The 22,388-nt window shown below is 41.3% G+C and overlaps 1 protein-coding gene across 1 annotated transcript in view; it reads left to right on the top strand.

Annotated features, from left to right (window-relative positions):
- The window catches only part of LOC122797804 (SCO-spondin-like), a 4,708,783-nt gene that overhangs the window by 2,026,811 nt on the left and 2,659,584 nt on the right, over window positions 1–22,388 (top strand). Inside the window, exons 49-50 of the mRNA XM_044066325.1 lie at window positions 15,933–16,053; window positions 18,000–18,213. Of these exons, the coding sequence (XP_043922260.1) occupies window positions 15,933–16,053; window positions 18,000–18,213 (335 nt within the window). The remainder of the gene's footprint in view (window positions 1–15,932; window positions 16,054–17,999; window positions 18,214–22,388) is intronic.

The raw sequence follows: 22,388 nt of genomic DNA, 5'->3' as shown, positions 1-22,388 counted from the left end.
ATCTGCACTTCCAGCTGGGAGCCAGTCATTACCAGTTCAGAGCACTGCCCTTTGGCCTCACTACTGCCCCATGGGTGTTCAACAAATGCATAGCAGTGGTTGCAGCTTACCTTCATCTGCAAGGATTCCAGTTGTTCCCCTTACTGGATGATTGGCTCCTAATGGCACCCACGAGGCATCAAGTACTCAGGCGATTCAGGTTATGCTACACCTGTTCCACTGACTGGGAATCACAGTGAACATGGAAAAATCCAAAATGGCCCCAGTACAGGTTATTGAATTCATAGGGACACAGTTGAACACAATCATCCAAATAGCAGCCCTACACCTCCAGAGAATAAGATCCCTGAAACAGCAGGTTCAGTGTCCACTAGACACTCCCTCTCCTCCAGCTCACCTGGTCCTCATGGCCCTAGGTTTCATGTTGGCTGCCATTCTTCTAGTGCCCTTAGCCAGGTTTTTCATGTGAGTTCTCCAATGGACCCTAGCAGTACAATGATTTAGTCAGTGCCATCTGTTATCAACCCCAGTCAGGCTTACTCCAATTTGCAGGCGTCATCTACAATGGTGGATGGTTACAGATGATCTTTGTCTCGGCAGACCCTTTGTTCTTCCCCCTCCTTTCACCTCGGTGACCACGGTTGCCTCCCTGTTGGGATGGGGGAGCATTTTCAGGGAAGGATGGTCCAAGGCACATTGTCCTCCACAGAGACCAAATTGCACATAAACTTACTGGAGATGAGGGTAGTTCTTTTCACATCACAAGCCTTTCAGGACTGCCTTCCTCTGGGGACAATTGCAATTCTGACAGACAATATGTCGTTAGCGTGGTACATCAACAAGCAGGGAGCAACCTGTTCTTACCCACTGTGCAGAGAGCCCATGAGGGTTTGGGAATGGGTGATCACTTCAAACTACTTTCTCACTGCAGTGCATAACCCGGGAGAATCCAGTGTTCTCGCAGACAGCCTGAGTAGGTCGATATTAAGTCCTCGCGAGTGGTCCCAGAACCAGTCAGTAGCAAATCAAATATTGAGCCATTGGGGCCAGCCTTACTGTGACCTCTTTGCCTCTCCCCTAAACAACAAGTACAGCAAGTGCTTTGCGCTGATCTCCCCTTAGAATGAGTCACCAAGGGATGCTGTAGTCCACAATTGGCCCCAGGGTTTCCTTTATGCTTATGATTCCCCTAATACCCAAAGTACTACAGAAAGCCAGCAGGTTGAAGACCAGTCTAATCCTCATTGCCCCTCACTTGCCTCATCAGGTATGGTTCCCCTTCCTGTGGTCTCACAGCAAATATCCTCCATAGATACTGGATGTCAGGCAGGATCTGATTTCCCATCTGTTGGAACGACAGATTTCCAGTCTTCGCTCCCTCAAACTAACTGCTTGGTTTCCCCACTTCCAGTGATTTTGCTAAAGTCCAGACTAGCTTCCCCGGTCCATGAAATTATTCTTGCTTCCCAGAAGCCCTCCACCAAGAAAATATATTGTAGCAAGAGGAAGAGTTTTTCCATCTGGTCTTCACATAGGAATAGTGACCCTTTTTCGGCTTCAGTCCCAGACATCTTTATGTTCCTAAGCTCACTTTTCCAGAATGGAGCTAGTTTTTCTACCATAACGATGCACCTCGTGGCTGTCATGAATTTCCACATCGGGAAGGGAGTTGGATGTCAGGCCTTTCTGAAAGGTATTTTTCACGTTAGGCCTCCAATTAAAGATCCTTCTCCCCCTTGGATCTTACATTGGTATTGCAGGGACTCACCCAGAAACCCTTTGAACCTGCTGACTCTTGTGAATTAAAATATTTGTCGTGGAAGACTACCTTTCTTGTGGCTATTACATCAGCTAGAAGAGTGTCAGAATTACAAACTCTGTCTTCTCAACCACCGTACATAACCTTTAAAGACAGAGTCTCTCTTAGAATGAGTCCTTTGTTCATACTGAAGGTCACCTCAGAGGTGAACATTAACCAGACCATCCACTTGCCTATATTTTTCCCTAATTACTCCAGTAAAGGCAAATATATGCTGCATTCATTGGATGTTCACAGACAGTTGCATTTCTTCTTACACAGAACTAGACCTCATAGAAAATCTGAGTTATGGTAAGTACATAACTTCTGTTTAATGCAGACGAGGGACAGTGACTGGAATAAAACAACTTTAAGGATAGGGAGTTCAGAAAGAGGATATCAGCCAATAATAGGAAGCCAATTCTTTATTTGTAATGCTATACAGTAGTGTTCTCCATAGTTAGAATCATAGACTGTGGTTTGAGGAGTGTGTGTATTTTGGCTAAAATGATATTTTATGACTCAGTGGCAATTCTCCAGTGTGGGCATTAGCATCTGGAAACTATGGGTCTTCTTGTTTCTGAGAGAAGAAGGTGAGCATATTCATATGCAAACCTGAATTAGTGAAGGGCTTTGTTTTGAGTGCTGAGTAAATGTTAATTTCTGGTCTTATAGAAGGCAAAGTTGCCTTTGCTGAATTACCTATTTATTTATTTATTTGACATTTGTTTACTGGGAATGTCCGACTGAGCCATTGTCCATTTTCACTGAAGGCCAGGGGATAGAAGCTCCAAACACTAAGCAATAATGATGTCATAGAAATGCACAAGATGATATCTGTGCAATTTAACATTGGCTAAGAAAAAAATAGTATAATATAGGAACACAGCGTTGGTATGTACAGTCATTACGTGATAACAAATAATTCAGTTTAAACATTGTCTAGGTATAAAGTATACTTGGGGTATATTAATATCTAATTGGTCTTTACTGAGATTGAAAGAGTTATGGAATATTTCTGGTGAGTGCCAAACAGCATCACAGTAGATTCATTACTGCTAATTAATGACTTAATGTATTTTTCAGTCCCAGGTGTAGCTGAACTCATTTTGAATGTTGGCTTGGATCTCGGTAGAAAAGTAGCAAGAGTTAAGGATAATAACGTCATCGTCATCACCAAGTGTGCAGTTGCTAAAGGGAGGTCAAAGGGCAGATTATGAATACTGAGAAAAGTTAATTTCAACAGTATTTATCCTAAACTCATGTGCAACTAAAGTTATACTTCTCTCCTCTTGATCTCCTGGAATACTTCATCTGGAAATAACACCCATTTGGGGTAGCCCCCTAATATCAAACTTTCTAGAACGATATCTGAAGCCTGATGTGCAAGTATTTACTCTGGAAGTCAGTCATGACAATATCTCCTGTACAGAGACAAGCAGTATCTGACAGACTCTGTTTGCTAGATCTTTCATATATAGAGCTTTTTTTCTTCTAAACCACATTTTTATGTGTATTAATTCTATGTACATTTCTATTTCAAGAGCTCTCTTCATGGAACTCCATTGGAAATGGAACCTTTGCAATTGGACATTCCTACTCAACAAATGTAAATGATGTAACTGCCTTATAACTGACCTGTGCTTCATTCAGCTTTCCACTGTAGTGTAGTGCTCACAGAACTGCATGGTTTATAGCAGGTCGTGCTTGTAAAACACAACACTCTTGTTCCCTCAGGGTATTACATTGGTTGGGATTTCATCAATACTTGATCATTCTTCAACTGATTTTAGTGAGCTCTGTCCCATTCATTTACAATAAATATTCTGTAATTGTTGATCTGATGTTGTTAATCTTCATTCATTCCTTACTGATGGGTTATCGGTTCCGTCCTCGGAACCGAGCCAGCCTTATACCAAGCTCGTGTCAGCCAAAAACTCTCGAGCCAAGATCCTACCCATAATGCTCTGCTCCCTGTTACCTCAGATCCCGTTTGCCGCATTGATGTACAGCCGTGTCAAGCCTTCTCTCTCAGCTGTGTTCAGTTTTTCAAAGTTTTTCTACTATTAGTGTTTAGAAAGTTTTCAGTTCTTCACTATATCTGTCCTCCTACCCTATCGCAACTTTGAGACTCTGTCCCTATAATATTTTCCTTTTTCTTACCTTTGAAGTAATTCTCCATTACCATCGTTGGTAATTTCTTCTTCTCTCTTTATTACCCTTCTTGTAGTTTCTTAACCTTTTAGTAGTGTCGTAGTTTCTCCCTTGTTATCACAATGTCGGCTAAGAAAAGTAGTGTTGGTTTCAAACAATGTACAGAATGCAGCCGTAAGTTACAGCTTTTTGATGGCTATGATTTGTGTGTTTATTGTCTGAATGTTTCCCACCAGTGGACCATCCATGTGGGATTTGTAGAAATTTCTCGACTAGGACTCTGAATGAAAGGAAGAATAAGCTTATTCTAAAAGGCCTCCATAAAACTCCTTTCTGTGAGGCTATCTCTGGGTTGGAGGGCACATCCCCTCCTTCTAAACCCCATAAGAGGTGTTCTTCTTCTTCCTCCTCGAGGTGGCTCACTTCATCTCCCTCTGGAGATCACAAGGAGTCGACTCACAAAAAGGTAAAAATTTCGGACCCGGTGCTGCCATCTGTTGTCTTTTCGGCCCCAGCCTCGGCACCGCCCCAGTTTATTCTCACTCCAGCTATGTCTTCTTCATCACCACTGGCACCGGAGTTCCCATTGCAGACACTTATGGCTCCGACAGTTTCGTCACAGCCTTTTTCAGCACCGCTGACATCCGTGCAGACCCTCTTGGCACCATCTCTATATTTACAGTCTCCTTCAGCACCATTGGTGCAGACTCCTTTGGCTCTGTCCTTGCCGATGCAGTCAACTTCCAGAATACTGCCCTCTATGGTGCAGATGCCTTTGGCACCGACCTGCTTGGTGCAGTCACTTTTGGCACCGTCATTACCGGTGCAGACACCTTCTTCGACGGCAACGTATTCTTCAGCACAGACATTTGCCACACCACCTTTCACGGTGCAGACACCCTCGATGCCTATGGTGCCACCTTTGTTGATGCAGATACCTTCAGCACCATTCTCCTCGGTGTAGGCTCCCTCGGTTCCAGGCTCTGCACCACATGAACTCGAAAGAACTAAGTACTCTCCCTCCTTAGATCCTTTTGTGGAAAGTCAGTACAGTCCCTTTTTAGACAGCACAGAATCTCCTTCAGGTCTCTCTATGAGGTCGACCAGGATCCTCTCAAAACAGGATGTGTTGTAGCTTGTCGATCAGTTGCTTGTGGACAGGGGACTCTCTCACCCGTCTAAAGCTGCACTCCCTCTTGCAGGTGCCCATATTTCTCCAGTGACTCCTCCTTACACTCCTCCTTCAACTTCCAGGGAAGCATTGAAGCCCCTTCCTGTGACAGCAGCTTCCCTTCCTTCGACACCAACAGTGTGGACCTCACTTTGGAGCTGGGGTCTTCCTTGTGGCCCTCGGTGCACAGGGCACTGGGCCCTTTTCAGGCTAATGGCTGTGCCTTGGGTGTAGGCATTCTTGGTTCGATGCCTGTTTATTCTATGGCACCCTCCAGGAATCCTCCTCCCCTCACACTCCACAGTCCTCTTGAGACTCCTAGTGTCTGGGGTCGGCTGGTCGGAACGGGGTGTGACCCAGGTTCCAAGGTTGTCATGCTCTGTTTCAGGCTCCCATCCCTCTTCTGGCAGTCCGGCCTTCCAGGCCATGAAGAGTGCACTTGCCTCTACTGGCAAAACATCCCTGTCGGAGTCCTTGCCCCCTCTGTGCCGCAACTGTCGCAAGCCCCAACTACTGGACCCTGGGCACAGGGCCTTAGGTTTCTCCCCCTCAGGAGATCCCCTCCTTGCAATCTTCCTCAGAGCTCCCCACTGAGGAAGTCCCTTGCAAGGCTTCATGCAAGAGGAAGCACATGGACTCCGATGAGAAGTCTCTAACCGAAGATACGGACTTTGATGACAGGGAAGGGTCCCCATGGTCACCCTCTGATGAGGTGTCCTTTGGTGACATCCTCGAGATCCTAAGACAGAGGGGCGACTGGAAGTCCTCCAACCCTTCCTCAGAGGAATCCGTATTCCTGTAGGCCTTTTGTGCCCAGCCCCCTACCTCCTGGGTTACCCCACCGGCCGATGAGCTTGTCCAGCATGAATGGAAGGCTCCTGACATCTTGGAAGCCATACCTCAGAGGCCTGAAGAAGTTTTACCTCCCCCTGCTGAACATCCTCATTGGTCCAAAGTTCTTCAAGTAGATGCCATGGTGGCGGCGACTGCAACCAAAAAAGACTTGGCAGAAGAGAGCCAGACTGTCCATCCACCCAACAAGGAGTCGCGGGTGATAGACAGACTCGGGAAACATGTGTTTGCTTCATCGACCCTCGCTGTAAGGCCCTTGAACTACTTGGCACACTTTACAAGGCTCCAGAGAGATCTTATCAACCAACTCTCTGAAACCTTGGCAGGAGCTATTTCTGATGAGATGTGCGACAATGTAGCCTCTCAAATAGCGACCCTAGATTCAATATACAATTCTTCAAAGTGCCTCATTTCACATGCAATGGCAGGAGCGGCTAGAGTGGCAGGCACAGGCATAGCCACAAGACATCATGCCTGGATGCGCCTTTGCAAATTTGCGGACTCCTTTAAGGCTTCCTTTATGAATGCCCCATCGAGGCCACTTCATTATTTGGCCCAAAGGTTAAAGATTTGCTGGCAAGGTGTGAACAAGATGGTAAGACCCTGTCTGCCGTTGGTGTTCGACACTGCACCCCTCAACAATTCTACTCCAGAAATCAGAGGAGTAGGAAGATGTGGCACAGAAAATCACAGGGCTCTTTCCGTGACGCACTTGCCGAGTTCCCCTCTAAGGGCAGAGGGGGGAAACTCTAATGGAAGATGCCCCTTTCGGGGCAGGGGAGGTCTGTGAAACCGGGGTTCCAGAGATTCTTTCTTTGGGCAACCCTACCAGTGCTCCTGAAAAGCATTGCCCGACTGCTCACCTCTGGAAGCGGTCGGGGGTCATTTTTACTTGTACCCCACTGCCTGGTGATCCATAACCACTGATTCTTGGGTACAACAGATAATATCCAGAGGCTACCACATTCCCTTCCATCTCTGTCCCACTTCACCCAGAAATTTACCCAAAGTCCCACCCAATCAAAGGGAAGCGCAGCACACAAAATCTGAAAGCTGCTACAAAAAAAGAGTCATCCATACAGTCCCCCCAGACCAGATAGGATCCGGTTTTTACTCAAGACACTTTTTAGTGCCAAAAAAGACAGGGGACTGGAGACCGATTCTGATCTCAGCACACTAAATAAATTTGTAAAAACAGAGAAATTCCAGATGGTCATGGTTCAGTCTATCCTTCCTTTTTTGGAAGAAGATTGGATGTGCTCTATAGATCTTCAAGATGCATATTACCATATAAAAGTGGACAAGTGCTCAAGAAGATACCTCCGCTTCCACATAGGAGTCAGTCACTACCAATTTCGAGCACTGCCCTTTGGTCTCTCTACAGCCCCCAGAACATTCACCAAATGCATGGCAGTGGTTATCGCTCACCTGCGACTTTAAGCTTTCCAGGCATTTCCATACCTAGTCGACTGGCTCCTTACCACCCCCACCAAGCGTCTACTGGATGAAGCCCTGGATTACACTCTTCTCACACCTCAGCACCTGGGAATCACTATAAACTGGGAGAAGTCCGACACGGCCCTGGCGCAGTCTTTAGAATTCATCGAAGTACTGTTGGACATGAGGAATTCCATAGCATCTCTTCTGGATCACAGACTTCAAAGAATAAGACAACAGGTTCAGCCGCTAATCTGTCACCACAAGTTTTCTGCTTGGTCCGTACTCCAACTCTTGGGGTCGATGGCAGCCTCGATCACCATTGTTCCTCTGGCCACGTTCCACATGAGACTTCTTCAGTGGCTACTTCTCACTCAGTGGCATCCTCCACAACATCCTTTGTCTTTTCAGATAATTGTAACTCAGAGATGCAAGCAAGATTTGCTCTGGTGGACATCTCAAAATCCCCAACAATGGTCTCACCCCTTCAGCCCCCATCATCCAAAATCCACGGTTACCATGGACACCTCCCTGATGAGGTGGGGGAGGCTATGTCAGGGAAACTTGGTCCAAGGCACCTGGTCGGAGACAGAGGCTCATTTGCATATCAATGCCCTGGGACTGAGGGCGATGCTATTAGTGCTGCGAGCATTTCACTCGATCCTTCCGTCAGGGACTATTGCAATCCAATCAGACAACACTTCAGTAGTCTGGTACATCAACTAGCGAGGGGGCAGCAGATCTTACTCATTATGCTGAGAGGCCTTGAGAATATGGCAATGGGCGATAGCTTCCAACTGCTTTCTAATTGCAATGTACATTCCCAGGATCTCCAGCATGAAAGTGGACAAATTGAGCAGGTGCATTCTACAACCTCACGAGTGGTCCCTCAATCCTGTGATAGCAGCATAAATTTTCAACCGCTGGGGCTAGCCTTGCTGCAATCTATTCACCTCCTCAGTCAACTAAAAGTGCAGCAACTAGTTTGCCCTGATCCCCCCTATGCTTACCCTCCTCTACCCCTCTTTTCCCAGTTTTTGAAGAAAGCATGGCAGTTGAGGAGCAAAGTAATCCTCAATGCTCCATATTGGCCTCGACAAGTTTGGTTCCCCTTCCTCTGGCCTCACCTGCTAGATTGACCATGGATACTCAGTCCAACGCCGACGTTGATCTCCCATCTGCAGGGTCTGACCCACCCCAATCTAACAAACCTGAAGCTGACAGCTTGGTTTCTCCCCTTCCAGTGATTACCAGGCAGGATAACCTCTCCTCCCCGGTTCGCAATATTTTTATTGCATCTCATAAGTCATCCACCAGGCTAACCTATCTCAGCAAATGGAAAAGATTTACATTATGGGCAATGAACAAACAATTGGACCCCTTGTCAGCCCCAGTTTCGGTGGTATTAGATTACTTATCAGATCTCTTTCAATCTCGCGTATCAGCTTCTTCTGTTCGTGTTCATTTAGCTGCCATTTCTAATTTCCACATTGGCTTCTAGGACTCTTCACTCATGTCACACACTCTGTAAGACTTTCTTGAAGGGCATTTTTCACCTAAAACCTTCCTTTAGAGAACTACTACAACCTTGGGACTTGGCTTTGGTTCTGCAAGCCCTAACAGCACCCCCCCCCCCTTTGAACCTGCATCTTCATGTGATTTAAAGTACCTCTCTTGGAAGACCTTGTTTCTGGTTGCTATCACATCGGCCAGACAGAACTTCAAGCCTTATGCATCAAATGTCCCTACCTTATTTTCCATAAGGTTAGTGTCTCACTGAGAACGAATTCTTCCTTTTTACAGATAGTGGTGTCAGAGCGGTCTATCAACCAGTCTATTGACCTCCCTGTATTTTTTCCTAATCATTCTAACAAGGGAGAGTATTGCCTGCACTCCCTAAATGTTCACAGGCAAATCCATTTTTATTTGGACAGAACAAAATCTTCCCGTAAATCAGACCAATTATTTCTGGCTTTTTCCTGGACCAAGACTAGGTTGTCCTGTTTCTAAAGTTATATTAGTGTCATAGTTGAGAATTTGCATTACCTTCATCGACAACAAGAACAACAGCACCTTGCCTCACAAAGTGAAAGCCCATTCTGCAAGGTCAATGGCAACTTCAGCAGCTATCCATGCTAGAGCTTCCCTCAATGATGTTTGCTGATCTGCAACTTGGGCCAACCCCCATACCTTTATTCTTCATTACAAATTGGATTTGGCCTCCAGAGGAAGAGTTTCTTTTTATTCCATGGGGCTCAGGAATGTCCTTCCATGAGGGCCGCCCAGAGATACAGGTAGCTGGGGACTCTGTCCCATCAATAAGGAATGAACGAAGATTAACAACATCAGATAAAGAAGTTATGTCTTACCATAATGTTCCATCTGTGTTGTTGATCTTCGTTCATTCATTACTCCCCACCCTTTGTCCCCCTCCGGAGGTTCCTGGTGGATTTCATATGGTCATTCTTCCATTCTTGTAGGTCTGTTATGACCAAAGGTAGCCTCTACTTTTGTCTATCAACTTGCAAACTTGATCTGAGGTAACAAGGAGCAGAGCATTGTGGGTAGGATCTCGGCTCAAGAGTTTTTGTCTGATGCGAGCTTGGTATAAGGCCGGCTCGGTTCCGAGGATGGAACTGATAACCCATCAGTAATGAATGAATGAAGATCAACAACATAGATGGGACGTTATAGTAAGACAACTTCTTTTTTTAATTGAGTAGGATACAACAACCAGTCAATTGACATCCACAGAATTGTCCCTTTTGGTTTCCCTTCTTAAATAGATTTGGTAATTTCATGTACTCATTGACAATTTCAAAGCACTGCAGTTTTCTAGCTTGCCTTCACTCAAAGTGTGCTAGAAAAAAAAAAACATTTTCTCACATCTCTTATCAAACTGATCCTGATTTAGATAATACTTGTGTTTAAGTTTTACAGTTTTATATCTAATATTATACAATGACTGTCCATTAACATTTCAAAACATTCAAGCTGATTGGCCAGCCCAACCAGTGTGCTCATTGTAAATCCGAGAATATACCAACGGCAAAAGGTCCGTTTTTTCCATTGGTATATTCTTTAAATTTTATTTTTATTTCTTAAAAAAATAAAAAAATAAAATCTGTAGTCTTGACTTCGGACATACCAGAGAAGAGAAGAAGCATGGACAAAATACTAGGGAAATCAGGTACGTTATTTAAAACTAAACACACGTACCTGATATCCCTTGTATTTAATCCATGCTATCTCTCTCCTACCCTTAAACTGCCCGGAATTTTTTTTTTTATTTAAAAAAAAAACAAAAGAAAAACAGAGCAACAGAGATCTTCTTTTCTCCATTGCTTACTTTCACGAGCACTGATGTACTGGGTATGCATGGGAACGCAAGTCCCAAACGCATGTGCAGTACATCAGATAATGCTCAAGGAAATGTCATGCGGAGGAAGGACAGCATGTCGCCCTTATACAAAGACATTATTTAAGAAAACTAAGTATTTTTTTCTTAAATAATTTCATTGTATAATAGCAATAGCCACATCTGGGTGCGGGCAATGCTGGATTTACCCACAGTTGTCTTTGTTTGCTCACTCGAGCTTCGCACTCATGACCAAACCACACCAGCTATAGGTAAATCCAGCATTACCCACACCCAGACGTGGGTTATTGTTATATTATACATGCCTCCTTTCCTAGTCATCCCATCTCATTGGAACACCTCTTGCCCATTTACAATGTTTACTATCATTCTCATTACCATCCAATTTTGAAATTAATTTATTGCCATAATATTTCAAGTTAGACATTTACTGTAGCTCATGGTATAGTTTCATTGCTGATTACTTTTGTGCATTTATAATATTGATTTTGCTTTATTTTGTTATTTTTATCTGTTTTATAAGGTCTTCTCTAAACATGTAACAAAATAGTCAAACTTCCCTGTCAGCGAAGATAAACAATATTAATAATAAAGTAAATGAAGAAGATTGGATGATTGGAAATGTACAGTATATGCACTTAATGAGGATGACAGAGGTTTCTTTGAGGAATTCATAGGACGGGGCATGATAAGGTGGATCAGAGTGAATTTTATATACTTAGTGGAAAATTTAACCTAACCCTTAATAAAAAGTTAGATTATACAAGGAAGAAAAACATCACAGAAAAAGCCAAGCCATCAAGAATTGGATGGATGCAGTTCAGTAGTGTGATACGTAGCCGCAATTTAACCCAGATGCAGTAATCCCTTTTTTTCTGGAGAATTCTTGCCAAGATAGTTATGCTATACAGATTGGATTATATATTTATTCCTAATTCCTTTAAACAAAAAAGTTCATATACCATTAATCCAAGAAATAGGGATGTCGGGTCATACTCGAATCACCCTGTTGAGAGCAATTGCTAAACACAAGTATTAGCCGGTGGTGAGATCATTTTTGTTAGAAAACTCATAAAGATAGAACAGACCTAGTAAAGATCATTCAGGATGTGTTTAGCAGGGATTCATCAAGAGGAGATTTATCAGCTCAGTGCTGATGGGGGGGGGGGGGTTAATGTGACCATCAGAGGAGATATTCTGGACAGGGAAGGTCTGAGCAGAAAGGAAAGAAATAATGTGATAGAGAGGAAGATAAGGAAAGTTAGTGGTGTTCAAAAGAATAATCACAAAAAAAGCACCAGAATCCAGGAAAAGTGACACGAACAGTTTAATTCACTAACGCTGAAACTTCACAACACGTTTTCGTCCTTGACTTCATCAGATACCAACACTCTTGGTGCACTCATCTTAAATACATTAACTAATTAATGGTAGTCAATGACAAACAAATTGATTAATTAGAGTTAGTTAAAAGCACATACACATATATATATATATATATATATATATACACACACAGATTATACTTCCTAAAACCACCATAAAATTCATACCCTATAATAAACCACATATACAAAACCTGAATGCTTGTGAATATAAATTTAAATATATAAAAATGAACCTTAAATAAAACTATGACGTTATGTTCTAAAAAATTTTTTTGTAATGACAATATTTGTTAAAATAATATAAAAATCCTATAATTTAGCAGATCTCAATTTTAAAACTGGCTTGAGTGAAATCATGTCATTGAGACCTGGTTTTCTATTTGCTTCTAAAACAATTTGCCAAAATAGTTCTCTGTATTCCACCAGTTCTGGTGCTTTTTTTGTGATTACTAGTGAACGTTGGGGCACCTGCCTTCTTCTGTGGTGTTCAAAAGAATGTTATATAAGAGCCAGGGAATATATTCCTGGTGGAAGATTAATCTAGATTATTCATAAAATTGGATTTGTTGGTAACTAAAAAGTGGAAGCCGGGCTTTTGTGGAGGAGACATTTTGGTGGTTTCATAGAGAGGGGAATCATACATTTATAGCATGTTCTTTAAAGAGAAGCTGCATAGCATAAATATCTTGGCAGTCACTGATCCATAAGAGGACATTATTACAGATGAGGAAAATAAAAAGGAGCATTTTGTTTAGATTCTGTGAAGATTTATATAACACTGAGAAAGTGATCATCTTTGGTAGTTTCAGACAACTAAAGAATGGGTTATCAATGACGCAGATAGGGACTCCTAAACAGGCCCATCTCTGACTGGGAAGTTGAGAGACCAGCCAAAGTCTTGAAACCCCATCAAGGCCTGGACTGATTCTCAGCAGAATTTTATAAATGGGGAGGTGAGGTAGACAGGTATAGCAATGGATATCACAAGATACCACAACTATACAATCATTGAGAATTTCAGTGTGCTAATAATACAAGTTTACATCAGGTGATGATTATGATCATTACAAATGGAAAATAAGTTATTTCTAAATGTGGTGATTTTAGTCCAATTTATTTACCTAATATAGGTAGAAAAATCTTGGCAAGAATCTTAGTGTTAAAACTGGAAACTATTTTACCCAGCTTGGTGCAAGAGGGGCAGAATGGGTTTCTGTGAAATAAAGATATTTGGACAATTAGTAGGAACTACTTTTATTTTACATAAAACAAATAAAGTCTGCTTCCCACATTCATTATTTGTCTTCTTTGACATAAAAGTTTTTTTGGCGTAGTTAGTTGGCAGTTTCTATTTAAGGTCTTGGAAGAAAGGGAATGCAGAAAAAGGTTTCTTTACTGGGTGAAAACCATTATAGCTCACTTGTGTACAAGGTGCTCCTAATTGGGTATTTTCCAGGGCGTGGGCATATAGAGCAGGGAACTAGACAAGGATGTCCCCTTTAGCTAGACTTATTTGTATTGGGGATGGAGGCATTAACCTACCAAGTCAGAATATTCCTCAGGACAAAAATAGGATTGAATGGATATAGAGTGTCGTTCTTCACAAATGACTGAGTTTTGATGAGCAGAAATATTGCTCAGGTGCTAGGAGGAGTACTGGAGATATTACTTAACTTTGGTCTAATGTCAGGACTGGTATCTAATCACTCTAAGTCGGTGTTTACCCTTATGGAGATTGAATAATAAGTGAGACTGAGACAGCAATAGAGATTTCCTTGTGGGATGAAACCAAGTAACTTAGCTATATCTGGCTTTATTCTAATAATGAGAACAACTCGAAAACAAGACTATGGTACTCAAGCAAATGATTATAGGATCATAAGATCATAGGAAGTTACTAGGCTATTGTCCCTGAGACCCTTATAGGCCTAGCCAAGAGTTTACCCCATGTTTAGACAAGTCAGCACCCAAAGCTCCAGTCCAGCAGGGACACAGGTGGAATCCCAGGGGTGTATTTTCTGTTTCCCATCCAGTTGCCCAGGTTGCGCTTGAAAAGGGATAATGAGGTCCTCTGCTTGACGTGGAGAGGGAGTCTATTCCACAGATGGGGGAGACTCTGGGACACAAATCTATCCCGCCAACAAATCCTATTGATGTCACAGACCAGGTTGAGGTCGTGCATGCAGGTTACTCGAGTGGAGCTTGACTTGCAGTCCCATCATAGTGGGGTCTGAGTTTGCTTTGTATGCCAGACAGAGGTCACCTCTCTGGAGTCTGCATAAAACTGAGTAGAGGGACAGGGCTTTTAGCCTGTCTGTGTAGGGTAGATGTTTGAGGCCCTGGATTCTTCTAGTGAGGAACCTCTGTGGTCTCTCCAGCTACTGCATGTGCTTTGCGAGGTACATGCCGAAGGGGGCATTGTACTCAATAATTGGCCTTATAAGGGGAGAATACAGGGGATATTATGACCTCCTTGTCCCTGGATGAGATACCATTACTTATGAGGTGGGCCATGTAGAAAGGTGGAGGCAAACACACGTAGTAGCACTAAGTATTCTACTATTGTGAAGTATGTAATACACCTGTAATGCACCTATTGCTACCACGGTGGAGAGCGGCTGTCACAGGAAGTTAATAAACGATTCATTCAGACTTTTTCAAAACAAAGTGTTTAGCAGGTCCCTGTCACTCTTCTTTGGTGAACACTTAACTGCTGTTAATAATCTAGAATAAGATTAGGCCTTAACAGTGCTGATGACAGCTTTACAAGACTGTTATTTTTTTATTAACAAAAATCTTTTTAAGCACTTTTCTGATCTCAGAATGCTATTTAATAAGTCTATTTTCCACAGAGTTTCAGAGCACAATCACTGTAGTTAAGTGTGTCAGGACCAAAGAATTCAATGTGCTGGAACACATATGGAAAGGGAAGACAAAAGGAAGAACATAATGTGTTGGAAATGGCTGAAGTTGTGTAATGTCTAGAACTGTGTTAAGAAAAAGTAGAATAATGTATTCCTGTGGTCTGTGCATCTTAGAAGTGATTACATTTTGCTTGGAAGTCTTATCTGTACAAGAGCCGAATAGTTACATGTTCCAAAGCAAATGTCAAAAACCTGTTTTAGGTAGAACCATCAATTATATAAGTGGTTACAGGTAATATGAGAGGCTCACTAAATGAGGGCATTAATAATGCACAATGCTGATGAAATCAGAGGTGGACTACATGATAAGTCATTTCAAGATGCTAACTAAGCCTCTGCCAAGTGGTTGACAGGAAAGTGATTCCAAGGAAGCACTTTTTTCTGGTGTAGACAGTAGACAGTCTGATACTGAAAACTACAGTTGACAAAGATGTACCTAAGCCTAAAGTTCTCTTTTGTTGCATCAAATCTTCTCTGAATCGCATAATACACTTTGAGCAAACAGTTTTGCAGCCTGTGATAATAACAGGCACACTACTGGAACATTAATTGCAAATAAAATATAGTATATTTCATCACTCTGTTTCAGCTAAACTATGGAATGATAAATTTATTTAAGTAGCTATGCAAGCTTCTGATGTAATTGCTGTAATTTTGTAAAGTACAGTCAAAGAACTTTATTTCTGTTTTGCTTACCTGTGTGCATGACTTCTTTTGTGATATATATATATATATATATATATATATATATATATATATATATATATATATATATATATATATATATATATATATATACTGTGTTCTTTTTTGTCATACTGACTGGTAGGTCCCTGTAACTCTCCTCTTGGGTTGGAAGATGGAAGAATTCACTTCCAGCAACTTACAGCATCTTCATATAAAGACAGCAATCCACCTGATGCAGGACGTCTCAATATAGTGCCAAACATGTGAGTAGCCAGTCAAGTTCTTTTCCTCTTACTTTCTGAATTCTTTGTGATGTTAGCTACAAATGAAGTATGGCAACTTAGGTAATTAAGTCACTCAAGCCTAAAATGCCTTTTTGTATACTTCCCGTTCACATTCATGCCACCTTTTGGCATCCAGAACTTTCTTGGGTCTGGCTTTTTTAACCAAGTGACTAGAAAAGGAAAGTAGTTTTTAACAAAATGACTAGAATTGTTAGTCTATGATGTACTTTAGTGGAAAAAATGCTCTTTGTTTCCCAAGTATTATTCATATTTTTAAATTTATTTTCATAACTGAGAGACCTACATGTTATTGAGATGTATGGTGTGATACACCAATGAGGGGGACAGGACAATTCACTTTCAGTGCTGTTTTATATTACACTATACTGGAAATATTGCTAGCTGTTTGCTAGTAATTATGAAAATGAACAATATGTTCATATGCACTTAATACTTCAAAAATCAAGTAACTTACAAACTGTTGCATGGCATTAAGTGAAACCCTAGATGTTTTTGAAGAAAGTTGTCATTGATATTTGCACTGTAAATTGCACATCTTGAGAGATATCCAGTATTATTTGTTTTGATCATTATACAATTAAGCATGATTTTTCATATTTCTGTAAATATATCAATAAGCATGCATTTACAGAGGAATTTCTTTTTGTATTGTGAAAGCTTATGTGTATTTAACAAAAACATTCTAACAACATATGTCTAGGTTGTACAGTTTTCAGGATATGAAACTTTGTGAAAGTTTTGTAAAAATATAATTTGGGGTTGTGTGCATTATACATTATAATATATTACAGTATTTGTGGAAAACACTATGAATGCACTATTTATCACTGTAAAGAATACTTCTTACTGATAACATTGCTATTTGTACAGTATTAATAGTTTTTGTTGTTCACAAAATATTTAAATTTGTCTATCTTATGCTTTTTAAGTGCATTTTTCAGAAAAATGCTCTGGAATTCATGCCGTTTGTAGACTGCTAGAGGTGTGACATTCCACACCACATAGGTATTAAAGAGTTAAGGTAGTTACAAATCTGGGCAGTTCAACAAAACTGCAAGTTGTTGAAAATAAATGTTTATTTTTTATCCAGCTTTTGCTAGTTTTAGTGTAGGACTACTCACCTATCTTCTCCCCTTCCCCCAAATATATTCATACTTTCCTATTTAAAAGACTTGACACCAGCATCAAAATATCATCCTTGCTGTCACCAGTATCTTAAAAACCTGCTATAATTCAGTTGTGTAGAATAGCTTCTCTAATGTTGCCTAATAACACCATATTCCTAACCTGTCCTGTGATGCCTAATATTTATTTGTATTCCTTTTATTGTAAATGAACTACTGCCATTCTTGTTTGTATGGCACATATTCAGTCTCCTTCCTTCACTAAAGGGTTGCTGTCCTGTATTAGAAAAGAATAAGTTCTTGTAGACTTCTGGAGCCTAGAGCATGAACTGTTTAAAGTATCAAGGTACTGTGATTTAAGTAGTTAAGATCATTGTAGGTCTGTAGGTAGGTAGTAGGCTATAGGCCCTAGGGCCTATACAAGCCGAGCCAAAAAGGTACCCTGGCTTTTGCCACCCAAGAAAATTATTTTCATGTGCCCCTGTCAAGCAGAGCCACAGAGGTGATCCCCAGGGTGAATTTCCTATTTTCTATCCAATCATCCATCCTTGACATCTGCAGATTCAGATATTTTTAATCAGCCCATATTTTCACCTTTCTTCAGCACAATTTTGCAGCTCACCACCATTTTGAAACACACACACACACACACGCGCGCACACACACACACACACACACACACACACACACACACACACACACACACACACACACACACACACAGCTATCACAAAACAGCAGATTGTGTTATCCTTACTTTGACTTTGTTTTATTCTTCAGGTTTAACATGGATCCAGGATGGAGTCCCTTGCCTCAAGACTCAGCTCCTTATTTTCAGGTTGACTTCTTAGAACCAACTTTTATCTCTGGGGTCATCACACAGGGTGGAATGAGGTCTGGAGGATATGTTACCAAATATATGCTAACATATAGCTCAGATGGTGTCAAGTTCTTCAACTATACAGAAGGTGTCACAGGATCCACTATGGCTAAGGTAAGACGGTATTTTTTCTAAATGTGAAACCTATCATAAGACTATAGATACATTATATTTGAATAATTTTTGCTTCTCTTTTCAATTCTATACTTGAAATATTTTTTGAAAATAGAAGCTCTTCAAGAAAAACTCTTTAAAGTATGTTTGTAAAACATGGCACATTATTTAAAAATAAATAAATTCAAGTCCTAATATCATGACTGCTACTGATCAGTAATTCTTTTGTTCTTTGGTTCAGAAATTTTCTTTCAGCCTGTGTTTGGTAACCTCATCTGTAGTGAGTAATGTTATATGTAATCCTGACAGTGTAGACTGGAGGGTTTTGTATTAAAACACTACCCCACTGGTTGATTTGTGCAGAAATAGGTGTGGCCAAAGCGATTGACATGCCTAGTGTCTGTGATGTGGCATGGAAATAATGCATGAATGACATGATGCCATGCAGATTTGCCTGTGACTTCGTGAATATTCATTGTCTAATAGTAGTTTACCATTTTCGTCAATGTAGTGCGATCTTGGGTGTTGGCATATTTAAGTAGCGGGGGTGTGGGGGGTGGAGGGGGGCTTGCCCCCATGCAAAAGTGATTTTGTTGGTTAACCAAATACTTTTTCCATGTATCCCAAGGCCTTCCCGCATTTTTCCAGGTCCCTGTTTCACATTACTTCGTTCTTGGCTGGGATGCTTTCTGTGCAAAGTCTGCACATCCTGACAATATTCGCATTAGTTACTCAGATAGTGTATTAAGAAATGCTGCTGTAAAATGGAGTTTGCAGATGTGTCCTATCCTGTGCTTTTCTTTCTGAACTCCCGTATGACTATTCATGCAGACAAACAAAACATAATCATGTTTATTCAGTGATATAGAAAAAAAAATGACCATTTGCTGGGTCTTGGGTAGTGTTTGGCCAGCCCTTGCTACTGCGCATCCGGTGGGGTAGTGTTCTAGTACAAAGTCGGCTAAAGAATAAAATATTTGTGGGACCTATAAAAGCAAATAACATATTTAATGTTTGTTCCACTACTTTCTCATAAATCATAAATTACAACTATATAATTATTTTATAGTCAGTATTTCTATTCCTTGTTCCCAGTGTATCTTTTGTGTATGGATGCCCATGTCTTAACTGTTCACATTGTACTGCCAATGTAATATAATGCATTTTACATTTATAGGATATGCAGTATATCATTTTCTTTATAATTATATTACATTGATACTGCAGTAAGGGTGTCACAGTGGTGCAACAATTAGTGTTGCTGCCTTACATTGCATGGTTCTATAATTCAGTTTTTGGCAAGAACACCTTCTCTGTGGAGTATGTGTATCCTCTCTGTGCTCATGTAGGCTTTGGCAGGGTGCTACATTTTCCTTCCACATCCCAAAGACATTCTGTAGGTGAATTGGTAAGCCTCTAAATTGTCTGTGTGTGTGTGTGTGTGTGTGTGTGTGTGTGTGTGTGTGTGTGTGTGTGTGTGTGTGTGTGTGTGTGTGTGTGTGTGTGTGTAGTCTGCAATGAATTGGCTACCAATTCAAGATGTGTTTCTATGCCTTGCACTCACTAAATATTAGGATAGGCTCCCCCACATTTCTGTATTGGATTAAGTGGGCAATCTGAAACAACCGAATGAATGATACTATAATATGCATGTTAAAAGCAGTTTTGTTGCCATCTGTATTATAGAAGTACACAACAGACAACTGGGGAGCAAGGTGATATTAAATTATTACTAGTTTAATCATTACTGGTGCTAGAATTAGAGAGAAAAAAACAACAAAGAAATGACAGAGACAACATTTATTTCAAGTAAAAACCATTACACGTTTTATATTAAGCACTGATCTAACACTGATACCATCTCTGCAGAAGTATTTTCAGCTCTCTTTTCACAAAAAAGTTAATTTCAAAATCACATAGTAAGTGATGTATTCATAAGCAAACCAAGCAGAAACTTTGCAGTGTGGAAGGTATGAAGTTCACTCCGTGAAATATGTTATGTGCCTAGTAAAATATTTTACAAAATAAAATAGTAGATAGTCCACAGCTGAGTTAAAATTGGAATATCCTTTATTGAAACACACAAACAAGTGATCCTGATTGAGTACAACATTGGTGCTGTTGATACTTTTACTTATTTAAACTAAGTACTTTCTTATTTAGATGCCCCACTTGAACAGGTCCCCAGGGCCTTAATGCTTTATTTTTAACATTTTTCACTGTATTTTTCACCTTAGCAATTATAGTTTCATAGGTTGGTACTAGGCTATCAGCCCTAGGGCCTATACAAGCCTAGCCATAACAATTCCCTGGCTATTTCTTCCCACACTATTTACATCCCTGGTCCCCTGTCTAGCAGGGTGACTGACGTGATCCCTGGGATGAATTTCATCCAATCGTCAAGGTTCCTTTTGAAGAGGGCCAAAGAGGCACTCTGCTTGACATGTATGGGCAGTCTGTTCCAGAGTCTGGGGAGTCTCTGGGTCAGGAACCTATCCCTCCAGCATGTTTTGTTTATTGTGATGACAAGGTTTAGATCCCTGGAGTGTGTGGCTTTGAGGGATTGGGATTTCTTTAAGTGTAGCATGTCCAACAGCTCTGGGTTTGACATGGCCTTGTATGTTAAGCAGAGATTGTCTCTGAGTAGACGATATGCAGCAGAGTATAGCTGGAGTTTTTAAGGCAGTCAGTATAGGGCATCTGCTTTAGGCCTGTGATTCTTTTAGTGAGGTGTTTCTGCAGCCTTTCCAGTTGTTGCATATGTCTTGAGAGGTAAATACCAAATGGGACGTTGTATTCTATAATGGGTCTAATGAGGGATGAGTACAGTGGGACAATGACCTCCTTTTTTCTGGATGAAAAGCCCTTAGTGATGAGGTTTGCCACATAGAAGGATTTCCTGACTGTTGTGGCGATGTGGTTATCGAAGGTGAGACCACTGTCCACCTGTGTCCCTAAGTCTCTTATCACACTTTTGGTGTTTAGTGTACTGCCACCTATGTGGTAATTCACGGGTACATGTTTTTTCCCAAACGGGATAACTGTACATTTCTTGGCATTGAGCTTGAGCCCATGGCTCTGGCACCAAGCCCTTTTGTAGAGTATCCACATCATTTGGGGATTCAGTAATGGCTCCCAGTTTGCAGTCATCTGCGAACATTGTTAGCCAGAGTCCCTTAGTGTTGGCCTGTACTTCAGAGAAGTAGATGCCAAGCAAGAGCAGTCCCAGGACTGAACCCTGAGGTACTCCACTTGTCACTTGTCTGGAGCTGGATTTGGAGTAGGCTACCTTTACAGTGTGGGTTCTGTCAGTTAGCGTATAACTATGGTTTTCTGCCTGCTTACTGTAGGTGTTCGCGTGTAGATATATACGCATGTTCATTAGTATTATGATATGTTTTTTACACAGAAACCTGATGAAGTATTTATTTGGTACGAAAGTGAAAATTCTAGCAGGCATGACTGTCAAACATAACCAGAAGCCTCATTCAGTGATGATGAATTTGGGTCATGTGTTTTTGTCTTCCCTTTGATCTCATTCTTCATCACTGTTGCTGTATCCAAAACAGAAGGAATCTCCCACCAGGGCAGCCTCACACTCTGCCAGTATACAAACGCCTAATGATGTTGTATGTGCCATACATCACAATTATGCTCCCTGCATGGAACGTAGGGCATAAAAGGGACGTATGGACGCAACTACCCAGAACTGAATTGCTCCAGAAGAGAACAGTCTCCATAAGACAAAGGAGTCCATGCACATCCAGAAGGAAAAATGCAGAAGAAAAAGGGGAAATGATTAGCAAGAAGGGAATCTGGAGCAAAAACCAGAACAAACAAGAGGGGGTTGGAGGGAGGAAGCAATAATGAAGAGAGGGACATCTACTGTTATGGTAAGATTTTACACAACTGTACTAAGCCCTTCACTGGCAGCATCCAAAAGGGAGAGTAAAAAAGCTCAAGAAACAGAATGGGAGGTAGAAACTGAGAACAGCCCTCAGCAAGCCCATATAAAATGGTTTCAGCAAAACCTGCTCTGGCTCTAGAAACCATATCCAAATTATAATGCTTAATAAATGTATGCACTGAAGAACAAGTAGCAGCTTCAAGGATAGAATTGGTGTCCAGCCCCTTGAAAGCACCAGAAGAGGCAACAGGCCTTGTGGAATGAGCTC

The sequence above is a fragment of the Protopterus annectens genome, chromosome 3.part1 (assembly GCF_019279795.1).
Source record: "Protopterus annectens isolate FY-2018-M chromosome 3.part1, PAN1.0, whole genome shotgun sequence".
NCBI classification, from domain to species: Eukaryota; Metazoa; Chordata; order Ceratodontiformes; family Protopteridae; genus Protopterus; species Protopterus annectens.
Note: the sequence above shows the minus strand (reverse complement) of the source record. Positions and strands in the feature narration are given on the sequence as shown.